This window comes from Bombina bombina, chromosome 5 (genome assembly GCF_027579735.1).
Source record: "Bombina bombina isolate aBomBom1 chromosome 5, aBomBom1.pri, whole genome shotgun sequence".
In the NCBI taxonomy this organism is placed as follows: domain Eukaryota; kingdom Metazoa; phylum Chordata; class Amphibia; order Anura; family Bombinatoridae; genus Bombina; species Bombina bombina.
Genome location: NC_069503.1, coordinates 699652563 through 699668557, shown reverse-complemented (window position 1 = coordinate 699668557; position 15995 = coordinate 699652563). Strand labels below are relative to the sequence as shown.

At 35.7% G+C, this 15995-nt stretch overlaps 1 protein-coding gene across 1 annotated transcript in view; it reads left to right on the top strand.

Moving 5' to 3' along the window:
* The window catches only part of F13A1 (coagulation factor XIII A chain), a 328117-nt gene that overhangs the window by 198784 nt on the left and 113338 nt on the right, over positions 1-15995 (top strand). The window contains exon 10 of the mRNA XM_053714703.1: positions 8114-8202. Coding sequence (XP_053570678.1) covers positions 8114-8202 — 89 coding nt within the window. The remainder of the gene's footprint in view (positions 1-8113; positions 8203-15995) is intronic.

Sequence of the window (15995 nt, the reverse complement as noted above, 5' to 3'; positions counted from 1 at the left end):
ATAATTCGAATATTACATTTAAAGAAAAAGCATTAGAAATACTATTACAATCTAAATTCGAATTTTTCGAATTCGAATACACGTATTGCATAATTCGAATATTACATTTAAAGAAAAAGCATTAGAAATACTATTACAATCTAAATTCGAATTTTTCGAATTCGAATATTGCATAATTCGAATATTACATTTAAAGAAAAAGCATTAGAAATACTATTACAATCTAAATTCGAATTTTTCGAATTCGAATACACGTATTGTATAATTCAAATATTACATTTAAAGAAAAAGCATTAGAAATACTATTACAATCTAAATTCGAATTTTTCGAATTCGAATACACGTATTGCATAATTCGAATATTACATTTAAAGAAAAAGCATTAGAAATACTATTACAATCTAAATTCGAATTTTTCAAATTCGAATATTGCATAATTCGAATATTACATTTAAAGAAAAAGCATTAGAAATACTATTTCAATCTAAATTCGAATTTTTCGAAAGTAATATTTTCGAATGTAATCGTAAAATTCAAAACCGAACAATCGAAAATCGAATGTTAGAATGCTATGTAAACATTCGAAATTTGATTCGAATGAACGAATGTGTTAAAATTCGTGCCGTTTTTTCGAATGTTGCGAAACATTTGCCCATCCCTAGCAATGACCAGCCCTAACCTCACACAGTGGCTGCTTGTACTTTTTTTGCTGTGAACATGGGCTCCTGCACTTCTAATGCATTTGAATATAATAGAAAAAGAAGCAAAAATACCAGAGGTAAATACAATTCACAAGCTCTCTCAAAAAACTAAAATATATTTGCAATAGAGTCTTAAAATGATCAAATGTATTTACAAGAATTACAAATGGTTGAATTTAGAATCTGTAAAATCATGTAAAACCCATGAGTAAAGTTTTTTTACTCAAGTAAAGTAAAGACAAGTAAAGACATTTCAATGCAAATTTCATAGTAAAAAGAATGAGAATCTTGACTTTCTAATGGATTAGAATAGACAAGGAAATCTATTATTTTATAGGCTAGGTTTGATAAGACTTTGAAAATAGTAGCTCTCAAATAGAAAAAAAATGGAACAAATCGAAATATGTGGAATTCAAAATGATTTATATCCGCTCCTCTTAACAGCTCCAAGTTGCGTTTTCGGCTTCTTTGCAATCAATGGTGCCACACCTATATGGCAACCATTCACTTCTTGCCTCATAAAAGGAGTTCCACTAACAAGGATACCAAGATCATTCAAAACCTTACTAAAAAAAAAATTATAAAGGGAAAAATACACCATCTGTGAAATAGTCTATTCTAACATAAGTTCAAAACAAAACTAAAAGAAAAAAAAAAGAAAAAAAGCTATAAACTAAAATAACAACACAATCACTTCACAGGGGAAGCTAAAGTTTAGATGAAGAAAAAAAAAAACAACCAACAATCATTCCCCCAGTATGTCATTGTGCAGCCCCTCATTCTGTCTGTGAGGTTTCCAAGATGCTACTTGTTCCCTCCAGTAAGACTAGTTTTCTATAACAAAAGAGATACGTTCTTGTTTTATTTGAGAGATTTTATGCACTGGGCACTTAAGAAAACTATTAATGGCAGAGGTGTGGACTAAAGATATGCTCAGAAAGGCTTAATTAATTTTGAACTTCAATAATAACCAAAAGACTAGTTATAAAAATGTTATACTCAGGTATATTTAAATGGTTAAAGGTGATGATTATGTAATATATGTATGCACAACCACTACTGGCAAGATATTCCAAAAGATACTTGTTCAGTTCCAAATAATTCAGAAAAGTCAATAGATGGATACTTCTCGCAGTGCAGCTCTTTCCTTCTGTCGGCCTCCACAAAGTCAGACACAAACTAAACCAAAAAAGAGAAAAATTGCTTCCTTGTGTGTCTCAATCTTTTAAAGGGTACACAGGCAAAAATCACAAGATTCTAGGTACTCACAGAAGTGTCAGCACTCTGTTGTGCTGATAGGAGCCAGCTGAGGTATTTCTGTAACGTTCGATCAGTGAGCTGAGGCACTGAGGTACCTCAGCTGGCTCCTATCAGCACAACTGAGTTCTGACACTTTTGTGAGTACCTGGAATCGTGTGATATTTGCCTGTGTATCCTTTAAAAGATTGATACGCACAAGAAAGAGCCTTTTCTCTTTACAGTTTGTTTCAGGCACCCCTATATTTCTGGTGATAATACCTGGCATTTAATTGTGTTGTGCCCAACGGATTATTATTATATTTTATCACAGATGTCTTTTAAAAAATTAATGAAATCCATATTAAAAAAACACACATTTTAAATGTGTAAAATAAGTCTCACTGTGTCAGACTGTTGGCTGAGCGGAACACTCCTTGGATAGGTGTGAAGCATTCAAGTAAGTCTCAGAGATGCCCGGAAGAACTTGCTGACAATGTCTTGCAGTTTCAGTGTTTGCAAGATTGTCTTGACATAGCAAAACATAGAAAATGATTTGTTGATAGAAATGGAAGTTAACATATGTTAAACTGTACTATTAACAATTGCTTCAGACTGAGAGTTGGCCCTCTCACCCCCCTGTTAGAAGCTACTTTATGCAGAGCACCATTTCTTTCCATGTGAATAAGCTCCAGTTCCCGTACTACTAGCTCAGCAGACCAAGTGAGGTTTATTAAAGGAAATAAAAAAATTGATTATTTATTATTATTTTTAGTAAACTCTAAAAAATGAAATGCTACTATCTAATCATTAAACTCTACTTTTGCATTAAAAAGCTGTGTATTTTTTATTTGGAAACTAACAGGAAGTTCATATCTTTGTCCAACTGGGACTTAAAGGGACATTCCAGACAAAATTGGAAACCACATAGGAGCATTTCGGTATTGAATAGAAGCATTTTTGTCATATACATGTATTAGCAAAAATGCTTCTAATAAAAGCTATAGCTGTTTTAAAAGTGTATTTAAATATGCAACGTGCACCAGCATTTTAAACAAAGCACTTGCTCAGAGAGCCTAAGGTACTTTTACCATCTGGTAATGACTCAATTTGTTAATTGTTGACCTGATACAAGCCCCACATTTGCAGTATTTAAAATGTGGGTGCAGTGACAATATCTAGTTATGCAGAAAACCTGTGAACACAGAAAATAGAGGCGCCTCATGGGACAGTATCGTTTAAACAGGGGGATGACAGAACAGTCACGGACACCCTCTGCAGGGGGGTACTCACATAGAGAGTGGCACAACAGTGTGCCTGACACAGCAGGACGGGACCTTTAGTCCCCCGACAGACATTAACACAGGATCCCTCAACGTGAATGGCAGCAACCAATCGGCAATAACAGAGGACCTGACGTCACAGTGGGAGCCGTCCAAGGAGTAGCCAATCTTAGTGCTAGTATTCCGGCAAATTGGAGTGACAGTTCAGTAAACCAAGCAACAAATGCCACAGACGTAGAGCAGGTAATAATTCAAAGGCCAACAGTTTATTTAAGACCAAAGAATGTAGTTAAAAACATACAAAAGCATACAGCAACGCGTTTCTCAACCTTACAGGTCATTTCATCAGGCTCGTTAATAGCAATTGAAAAACTGCTCTACTTAAAACAATCCTAAACCAATCACAGACCGGAACTTGCTCACACACCTCCCAGATGGAATAGGCGTAACACGATGCGCCTATTAGGAAATTCAATCAACATAAATTGTTAACCAAATAGAGGGTGTGTGACAGGCAAAGGGCTGCTATTGTAAATAAAATAGTAAATAAACACGCATATGACATGATATAAAATAGATAAAACAGCAGCACAAAAATTACAATAAATTAACACAAAACATTTCAGAATCAAAAATGAATATAAAGGTACTAAAATTAATCCCATACTTTGGATGTTAAAATACTTTAATATCTAGTTATGCTTCACATGCACGTGCAGAGAAAAATTCTAACACTAAAACAGTGATAACTTTTACTAGAAGCATTTTGCCAATACATCTATATTGCAAATATGTTTCTATTCACAGATGTAATTAATCTATGTACAATTAAATTTTGACTGGAATGTCCCTTTAATGACTGATTGTTCACTGACATAACACAGCTGTCAGACTGCTTTATTATTGGACAGTAACATGCCTCATACGCTTAAAAACAGGGATTTTTTTCTCACTACAGTATCATTTTACATAAATAAATCAAACATTTAGATAGAACAAAGAAAAAAATTACCTGTGTCCCTTTTAAATCAATGTTTTCATATTTGCATAACAAATCACTAATCAGATTAAGAGCAGATTACAAGTGGAGCTCAAAGTAACGCTCCTGCTTGAGTGTTAATTGTGCTAAAAGTAAGATTTTTGCATGTGTTGGGTTGCGCTTATATTAAGGGGCCGATTTGTCAAGTATCAGGCAGACATGATCCGTTGTAGCAGGTCATGTCCGTCCAGCATCAATAAATGCCGACAGCATACGCTGTCGGCATTTATCACTGCACAAGCATTTTGTGGGAAATCGACCGCTAGTAGGGGGTGTCAATCAACCCGATTGTATCCGATCAGGATGATTGCTATCCGCCACCTCTGAGGTGGCGAATGAGTTAAGGAGCAGTGGTCTTACGACCGCTGCTTCTTAACATTTGTTTCCACCGAGTCTGAAGGCTTGCTCGGAAACTGCTGCATTTGCAGCATGATAATTCGGCCCCTAAGAGTTGAAAGTAGAAATCAATGGAAATCAATGGAGAGAAAAATGGGAGGAAAAACAACTCGCTCTTGCTCAAACATGATCACATATTCTCATTTGCACTAACCCGACATGAAAATATGAATATTGCATTAATATGTTTTGACATATTTTCAACTACTTGAAGGGACAGTCTACACTAAAATTATTATTGTTTAAAAAGATAGATAATATCTTTACTACCCATTCCCCAGCTTTGCACAACCAACATTAATACATTAATATACTTTATAAAATTGTAGCCTCTAAATGTCCTGCCTGTTTCTAAGCCACTACAGACAGCCTCTTATCACATGCTTTTTATTTGCTTTTCACAACAGGACACTGCTAGTTCATGTGGGCCATAAATATAACATTGTGTTCTTGCCCGAGGAGTTATTTAAGAGTTAGCACAACACAGTACTAAATGCAAGTCAATAGATAATAAATAAAAAGTAATGTGATCAGGGGGATGTCAGAAGATGCTTAGATACTGTACAAGGTAATCCCAGAGCTAAAATATTAATATAACTATATAACTGTATTGGTTCTGCAAAACTGGGGAATGGGTGATAAAGGGATTATCTATCTTTTAAAGCAATAAAAATTCTATTGTAGACTGTCCCTTTAACTGCAAATGGCTCCAGTGGCACACACACACACACACATATATATATATATATATATATATATATTCACTCAAGTGTGTAGAATATATCTAGTAAAAATATAATAGAAAAATTGTCACATTTATAAACCTTTACATTCATAGATCAGGGACCAAGTATATAATGTGTGCAAAGTGGGACTTTTAAATATATAGAAAGAGTTAGGTACTATCCTGTCTGTCATAGTGAGATTAACAAACCATGGCAAACAGATACTAATATCCCTCTATATATCCATATATGGCACAAAAACCTTAATCCTAAGCATCAACCACAGAGGGAGATAGTGAGCAATCCTAATGTACGTTTCGAGAGCAATTTCTGACTTTGATTAACAGATTGTTAAAGGGTTGAAAGGTATAATTATTACTCATTGTTATCTATTGTTATTTATTATTTGCCAAATTTATTGAGCTAACTAGGATTTGCTGTGACCTCATGTCACTATCTCCATACCGACTAAGTTATAACATTCAAACTCCCTCTGTGGTTGATGCTTAGGATTAAGGTTTTTGTGCCATATTTGGATATATAGAGGGATATTAGTATCTGTTTGCCATGGATTGTTAACCTCAGTATGACAGACAGCATAGTACCTAACTCTTTCTATATATTTAAAAGTCCCACTTTGTACACATTATATACTTGGTCCCTGATCTATGAATGTAAAGGTTTATAAATGTGACAATTTTTCTATTATATTTTTACTATATATATTCTACACACTTGAGTGATTTTGGTTGTGTTAGTATACACGGAATTACATTTTCATACTGTTTTGTTTTTACACACATGTTAGGTATTAGTCTATGATTACAGTCAGGGAGACCGAAACCGGTCAGACTACGTTTTTAATTTTTAACAGCATGTCCTGTTGTTTTTAACTTGGAATAAAGCAATTTACTATTTGATTTTCAAATGGCTGTCTGTTGGAACTTTCTTTATATTTAACCATTTGCCCAGTGGACATTGGGGTGTCTATTACTAACTACAGCCTTACCCCCTTTTGGGCTCACGCTACATTATCCTAATCTGGGTCATCAAGGTACAGTGTTGCAGTGTGCATTATTACATCTGTGTGCTGCCCAAGACCTGCCTGCATTTGCTATACTGCTGCCATTGTCCGGTGTGGATGCTGAGATTTGCCGGGTATATTGCATTGTACATGGATCTCTCTGGCTGTATCATTGGGCTCATTGACGGTTCAAGCTAGCAGTTGATTGGCTATAGGGCGGTCACATGACGCCAGAAACATATTCTTTACCTTTTTGGATGAAAAGTTTTGTTGGGAGGAGTCCCTCGACCAATGTACCGGATTGGCTTCTGAATGGCCACAGGAGGGTCACGTGATACTGGAAGTACCAAGCCCCAAGCATGAACGCCGGAGCAGTAAAAGTTTCTTTACGATACAAGCCTCTCTGTAAAATTATTGAATTGACTAAGTCTCATTTATTAGGATATACATCTGCTTACGGGACTTATTCCAATATTTGTGATGGGACTATTATAACCAGTCATTATTTAAGAGCTGTGATTCTATGTCTCCTTGGTTTGGTGCGCTCTCTTCTTTTTTTGCAGCTGTTACCTTTGATGGTTAATATATATCTCTTGTTTGCTCTTTTCATTTTACATACATATATGAATATATATATATATATATATATATATATATATATGTATTTATGTGTTTATTTGTGTGTATATATGTCTGTAAGTACATATATACACATACAAATACATAAATACATAGGTAAACATATATATATATATATATATATATATATATATATATATATATATATATATATATATATATATATATATATATATATATAGTAATATAAATAAATATATATACATAAATATATATATATACATAAATATATATATAAATATATATATATAAATATTTATTTATATATATATAAATATATATAAATATATATATATATTTATATTTATATTTATATACACACACATATCCATCTTCAGACATGTATATGTATATACCCCTATGTTAAAGCCCTTTGCTTGTTTTTTTCTGAGACCTCCTTTCTTTGAGCCCTTATAACTTTTGTGTACAATATTTTTTTGAGTATTTTTTATTAGATGGTGTTATGAGTGTAAGTCTACTTTGTAATGTATTTTTTATGTGTTTCGTGACACCTTTTTGTTTTGCAAAGCAGCTAACCACAGCTCTGAGGATGCGGTAATCATTCTAGCGTAAATTGTGATTGCGCTCACGCGATCTAGTTTATGCTCAACTCATAATACGAGAGCAATTTTACCTGTGCACAAACTATTGTGAAAATCTGATATTGTTTGCACGTAAACATTTGCACTTCACTTGTAATCTGGCCCTAAATGTGACACAAGATTGTGGGTAGACATTATTTTGGTATTTGGTATTTCTTTTGCAAACAAATAGTGAAATCACCATCTGTTTTTGGTGTTCTGGCATCAGAAAGATTACAACTAAACTGCAAATCCAAATATTTTTGTCTTTACAGATATTTGGAGTTGCCTTTTTGGTCTAATATATCAGTGGTGGAACTGTGTGAATGCTGGAAACAAATATTGATTTTGTTATTGATTCGCAAAAACAATGCCCAAATATTGCATGTGTCTAGTAATGAGAGCCTATGTGTCTATTCCTCATTGCAAAGTGAAAACAGCTACCAGAATTAGCATTCATTTGATATAGTTTCTTATCTATATCCACAGGTATGTTTAGATGTGGTCCTGCATCAGTACAAGCCATTAAACATGGTCATGTCTGCTTCCCATTTGATGCACCGTTTATTTTTGCTGAGGTATGTTGTTCCTTCTATTTTCATTTAAGTTATATATGATACATTATATTTTAGAGTTTGCTATAAGTATTTCCTTTTTGCAGGATACAGTTCTGGCTTCATGAGCATTCAGACTTTAATATACTTTAATATTATACTGGGTTTTATCAACATTTACAAATAGTTTATATACAATATTTTGTTATTAAAATTCATACATAATAACACAATTTATGCCACCTTAAAAGGACTGTACTGAGACTAAAAATAGGCCCGAGCATTTAAAGGAGGAGCAGCCCACATCAGTTAAACCTCTGTCAGCTAGGTAGCTATGCTAGACCAGATCTGCTTAACAGCCAGACAAAAAACGTGACAGCTTTCATATAATTTATTAAGAGTGGGAGGGGCTTCTATATAGCAGCAAGGCCCACATAAGAGCTCGGCCCACCGGGCCTTTACCTTGTATGACCTATCGCAAGTCCAGACCTGCACCTTAAAAATGAAAAAAATAAGTAAAACATAAATAAGAAGTTGTTTTCTGTAACACCTCATTGAATTAAGATTCAATTTATAGAAAGATTATTAAAAAAGACGATACAACTTTTAAACACTGAATTTACATTCTGGTCTGCCAGTCTGATTCTGTGAAGAAAAAAAAAAAAGGTCATCTATAAGTCATACACTACACATCACCACCACATACCTTCCCATCCACCCTAGGCGTTACAGAATTATCACATTTGGGTTGGTATGCCAGCGGTCCCTTCCGCATCCTTCCCAGTCATGACAAATATTACAGTTTCCATGGCCAGCCTCAAATACTGCTACAACACTCCTCAGGTCGGCCCCCCTATGCTCAAGGCCCCATCAAGATACAAACAGTACAAGAGTCTGGTAAACATGCTGCAATGAAAAGTTTTTAATCTGCAAATTAAAACTATACACTTAATGGTGTCAGTAAATCCTTGTAATATGCTGATTTTAAAAGAGTTTTAAATTTAATTAGATGGCAAACACTGAACATATTAATAATAGACTTACATTTAGTTGTTTTAAGCCTCAGTAATCATTTCCAACTTTACTCTTTACTCGTAAAGTGTCTGTGATGGAGAGTGCAGAGGAAATTGTGGGAGAAAGAAGATTATTAGAAAAAATCTTAAAGTATAGGAGACAATGAGAAAAAAAAGGGTAGTAGAGTAATAAAGAAGGAAATAAGATGTCCAAAATGGTTAGAAAAGAGTGTTGGAAGGAGGAAAGGATGGAAGGTTGATCATGGCAGCTAGAGGTTGGGTGAAGGAACGGGATAGTTGGTGTTTAGGGGGGGAAGGAAAAAAAGAAAAAGCATATACATAAAGTAAAGTGTAAGAGGTCGTGAAAGGATCAAGTAGATGGCGGTAACAGGACATGATAAGACAGATTAACTTATGAAAGTAGGAACAGAGTCATATGTGGTATGGGAAAGCGTTAAAGGTAGTACAATGAGAAGCGATAGCAGAAGAAAATTATTTGAAAATAAAGAGAAAAAAAAAGAAGAAAATCCCAGAGAAGTTATTAAAGAAGATAAATGAAAGCAGATGTATCAAGTTGATCTGAAGTGAATCACACTGACTGAAACAAGTACATTTCTCTCTGCTTCTGTATCTTCTTACAAGTGAATACTGTTTTATTAAGATATACTGAGCTTTAGTAGGTGATGAAGCAATGACCGAGATCAATCTTACAGATGGAAACAAAGGAAAACCATTGTTTACACAAAGTAAGATTGTTGGCTAAATAAGATATATATAAAGTTCAAGAGCATATGTCACAGATACCCACATTTATGTTCAACCATAACCTGGTCAAATTAGCTTACATAGTCTATACTGATGTTTGTAAGCAGTAGGAAACAGAAACAATGGTGCAATAGTGGCTGCAAACAGAAATATCAACTCAACCTGTTTCTCTACATAATATGCACCAAATTTAAGGGCTAAATATATTTTTCGTCTGTTGAAAGTAAAAAGTTAGTGTGCAAGTGTAGCATCTAGGTGCAGTAACTTCAGGACTTTGGATATCGTGACCCTGATAATGCATTCCCCCCATAGGCTTCTACGGGACGTGCTGCAAATAACTACTAGTTATCACTTGCACGCTAACCCAAAGGTATTAAGAATATTTTACATTCCTATCTTCTTCACATAGAATAAAATGTTTTATTTTTTTATTTTTAAATAGTTATTTCTATGTTTATATGTTTTTTTATAATATATAACTATACTTATATATCTATATGAATCTAAACATATAAAGATAGATAGATGGATAGACAGACTGGCAGGCAGACAAACAGACAGTATATACATATATATATATATATATATATATATATATATATATATATATATATATATATATATATACACAGTATATATATATATATATTTAAAAATAAAAATATTTTTTTTCTAAGTGAAGAATATAGGATCATCAAGTATTTCAATTAAAAAAAAATATATATTGCATGTTTCAAGTTATTTAACTGGAAAGGGATCAAAAGTCTATACAGTATATATGTCTGTATATACAGGTCTATTTATGGGCCAGATTACAAGTGGCATGCTAATGAACGCTCCTGCATGAGCGTTTATTGTGCTAGAAGTAAGATTTTTGCGCTTGTCTAGTTGCGCTCGTATTGAGTTGAAAGTAAACTGTTTTCACTTGCACGCTAACTCAATGGGCGCAAAAAGCCGAACTGAGAATATGATCTGCGCATTCACGTATTCCCCCATAAATGTCAATAGAGAAAAAAAATGGAAAAAACACCCCACTCTCGCACAAATCCGATTGCATATTCTCATGTGCGTTAACCCGACATGAAAATATGAATAATTAACATTCCAATGTTCTGCATATAGCAGATTATGTTCTTTATTCATAAAAAAATATTTCTACATATATCTGATGGTATTTTGGTACAATATATATTTATAACTATAAATATATATATACAGGGAGTGCAGAATTATTAGGCAAGTTGTATTTTTGGGGATTAATTTTATTATTGAACAACAACCATGTTCTCAATGAACCCAAAAAACTCATTAATATCAAAGCTGAATAGTTTTGGAAGTAGTTTTTAGTTTGTTTTTAGTTATAGCTATTTTAGGGGGATATCTGTGTGTGCAGGTGACTATTACTGTGCATAATTATTAGGCAACTTAACAAAAAACAAATATATACCCATTTCAATTATTTATTTTTACCAGTGAAACCAATATAACATCTCAACATTCACAAATATACATTTCTGACATTCAAAAACAAAACAAAAACAAATCAGTGACCAATATAGCCACCTTTCTTTGCAAGGACACTCAAAAGCCTGCCATCCATGGATTCTGTCAGTGTTTTGATCTGTTCACCATCATTGCGTGCAGCAGCAACCACAGCCTCCCAGACACTGTTCAGAGAGGTGTACTGTTTTCCCTCCTTGTAAATCTCACATTTGATGATGGACCACAGGTTCTCAATGGGGTTCAGATCAGGTGAACAAGGAGGCCATGTCATTAGATTTTCTTCTTTTATACCCTTTCTTGCCAGCCACGCTGTGGAGTACTTGGACGCGTGTGATGGAGCATTGTCCTGCATGAAAATCATGTTTTTCTTGAAGGATGCAGACTTCTTCCTGTACCACTGCTTGAAGAAGGTGTCTTCCAGAAACTGGCAGTAGGACTGGGAGTTGAGCTTGACTCCATCCTCAACCCGAAAAGGCCCCACAAGCTCATCTTTGATGATACCAGCCCAAACCAGTACTCCACCTCCACCTTGCTGGCGTCTGAGTCGGACTAGAGCTCTCTGCCCTTTACCAATCCAGCCACGGGCCCATCCATCTGGCCCATCAAGACTCACTCTCATTTCATCAGTCCATAAAACCTTAGAAAAATCAGTCTTGAGATATTTCTTGGCCCAGTCTTGACGTTTCAGCTTGTGTGTCTTGTTCAGTGGTGGTCGTCTTTCAGCCTTTCTTACCTTGGCCATGTCTCTGAGTATTGCACACCTTGTGCTTTTGGGCACTCTAGTGATGTTGCAGCTCTGAAATATGGCCAAACTGGTGGCAAGTGGCATCTTGGCAGCTGCACGCTTGACTTTTCTCAGTTCATGGGCAGTTATTTTGCGCCTTGGTTTTTCCACACGCTTCTTGCGACCCTGTTGACTATTTTGAATGAAACGCTTGATTGTTCGATGATCACGCTTCAGAAGCTTTGCAATTTTAAGAGTGCTGCATCCCTCTGCAAGATATCTCACTATTTTTGACTTTTCTGAGCCTGTCAAGTCCTTCTTTGGACCCATTTTGCCAAAGGAAAGGAAGTTGCCTAATAATTATGCACACCTGATATAGGGTGTTGATGTCATTAGACCACACCCCTTCTCATTACAGAGATGCACATCACCTAATATGCTTAATTGGTAGTAGGCTTTCGAGCCTATACAGCTTGGAGTAAGACAACATGCATAAAGAGGATGATGTGGTCAAAATACTCATTTGCCTAATAATTCTGCACTCCCTGTATATATATATATATATATATATATATATATACATACACACACATGATTATATATAGTTATAGATATATACAGATATATAGGAATATCTATTTATAAATACTTAGAACATATTCCCCTATGTACAGATCATTGGAATGTGAAATATTTACAGTAAATACATAGTTAAAACATTTATTAAAATGAATGTTTCATAAATATTATTTTACACGTTTTCATCTACTTAACTGCAAAGGGCTCCAATTAGGGATGGGCGAATGTGTTTATATTCAAATTTGAATGTTAGAACAAATGTTATTGTAGAAATTCGATTTACATCATCGAATGTTAATAAGAACGAATATTTTTAAATATTCAATGCTCGAATGTGATTTACAGTTTTCAAATTTAACAAATACTATTCAGAAGTTCAAAAGTTCATGTGGTAGGGAATTTAGCAAATTGATACATAATAGATAAAAATATATCAATTTGAATGTTTCTATTTCGAATTTTAAATAATTCAAATATTACATTTAAAGAAAGGATTAGAAATACTATTACAAATATATAAATAAGAATATTTTGAATGTTACATTTAAAAAAAGTGTACAGCTTGCCATATGTTTGCATCACTGGAGCAACCACTTCAGGAATTATATGTCTGTGGCAAATGTGAGCATATTGTCTCTTTAGAAACTCGTATTGGAGTTCTGGAGGAACAAATTGCAACACTGCATGAAATTCAGACACTTGAAAGGGAAATGGATAGGACTGAACTGGATGTTAATGGTTCTAACAGTGGGAATGGGGAGGATTCAGATGAGGAGACTCCAGAATCTAGCTGGGTCACAGTAAGAGGGCGAGGTAAAGGTAAGCGGAAGAGACAGGCCAGTTCTGAGCTGGTACACTCCAACAGATTTGCAAGATTAAGTGAAGATATTGGGGATATCAGTTCAGGGGTGGCAGTGTCAGAGAGGGCTGTTTTGCCTAGTATAGTGAACAGTGGAAGAGGAGCATACAATGGTGGGCAGTCCTTCAGACATGGTAGAGGGGCATACTATAGTTAACAGTCCTTCGGTGATTGAAGAGGGGCATACAAGTCAGGGCCTGAGGCAGATGTTGGTGGTAGGAGACTCTATTATTAGGAAGGTTGATAGGGTAATTTGTCATCCAGACCTTTTAAATAGAACAGTGTGCTATCTTCCAGGGGCTCATGTTAGGCATATTGTGGAGCATATTGATAGATTGTTAGAGGTATATTGGTCTGATCCTGCAGTCATGGTACATATTGGTACTAATGAAGGAATCAGCGGGGGATGGATAGTCCTAAAAAATTACTTTAGGGAGTTAGGTAGCAAGCTTAAAGCAAGGACCTCCAAAGTAATATTTTCAGAGATATTACCAGTGCCATGTGCTAACTCAGTAAGTGAGAAGGAGCTAAGGTCTGTTAATTCATAGTTAAAAACATGGTGTAAAAATGAGGGGTTTGACTTTTTAGAGCACTGGGCTGCCTTTTCACTTGGGTACAATTTGTACAGTAAGGATGGATTGCACCTGAATGACATGGGTGCAGGTGTGTTGGGGGAAAGGATGGTAGCATGTTTAGAGAATCTTTTAAACTAGTCAAAGGGGGGGAGGGTCAGTTAGAACACAATAGAACAGGAAGATCAGTCTGTGAATATGTCACTCCTATAGTATCTCAAGGAAGGGATGACTTAAGAAATGTCACATTAGAAAGTATGGAGGAAAGCACACCAAGTAGCAGCAGAAAACACATGAAAATTAAATGTATGAGGTCGGCGGAGCCAACTGCCAAAGCAACAAAGATGCGCCATTGCAGAGCTCCTGAAGCTTGTTTATTAAAATTTCATTTTATGGCGTTCTAAAAACATATATTTTTTTCTACGTCTTGCTCTTAACATGTACCAGAGCGTGGAGTACATATCCTGGATCTAAGATACAACATAATTGTGTTAGAATTGACACAGAGGCCCACTAGCCAATTTGGACTGTGTCGGGGAGTACATCATTATATTTGAAGTACCAGATATACATTTGATTATCCAGCTTGATCCCCGGCTTATCATCTAACCTGGTAATAGCACCCCTGCAGTGCTCTGGGGATGGAGGAGTTCTCCATGTGCCTTAGTTCTCTGTTGGAAGGACTGTGCAGCAAGGCGGACAGACAATTCGGCAGCTTGCGATCACTCATTGCTGAACTGCGTGATCAAGATGGCACCTCTCACCTAACTTGTCAAGACCCAGTAAGTCCAGTAGAAGACTCGCTATCCCCAACTTCGCTCCTTCACGATCGAGCACAGGAAGGGAAGACCGGACAGGTCTCAACTAACATATCATCAGGGGCAGTGAGTTTTAACTTGACGCAACTTTACACTGATGACCTGTTGATACACACCACTGATTCATCAGGATATACAAGTGTCGTTCTGACCATTGCTGGGAAACATCCCCAGCTCCCTCTATCTCACTACCTACGATCCCAAGAGGCCCTCATACCTAATGTATCCAAGAACCTAGGGGATACAGGCAACTGCTGCGGGCAAGTAGTGAAGCCCTTACACACACCATTTAAGACATATATTGCAGGGGAGAGAGGAGCCTGGGCAGCGGACATGTCTTTCTTTCATGAGAGGAGTGCTCCATATAACTCCCCTTTACGGATACATTGTCCCATCATCAGAGCTCATCTAGAGACCTACCGGGGCCCTCAAACTGATGTTAGAGCCGGAATGGGTTAGAGAACTGCCCCGCAGTCATTTGACTGATCTTATGCGGACAATACCTTACCATCGCTAATTCATAAACTTCACTTAAATGTATACCATATATTAAGAACGTAATCTGCTAGGGTCCATCCTGTTCCGTTAGGGGATATCTGTTATGTTATGTTCAATATAGTTTGTTTTCTTCTATATCAGTTATATTATCATGGTGCACCTATTTAACAACCAAAGTTTGAGACTGTCTTTCCACGGAGCATTGCAGAAGTTATCTTATTTCTTTGAAACTGTAGCTCAGCAAGCTTTACTTACTTAGTACAGATTTATAATGTAGAAATGCTCCCTCATGCTATTCCAGTTGCTTCCTAATCAATATATTTTATATGTTGCTTTTAAACTGTCATTTACTGTAATGTTCTTAGTGTTCTAGCTGAGGGTTTATTTATTTAGCTTCTCTAGGAGGGCTCCCTACATATAGGGTGGCGTTCAGGGACACTGGCAGATAGCTGAATATTATGCAGGATTTGATTACCAGCACCCCAG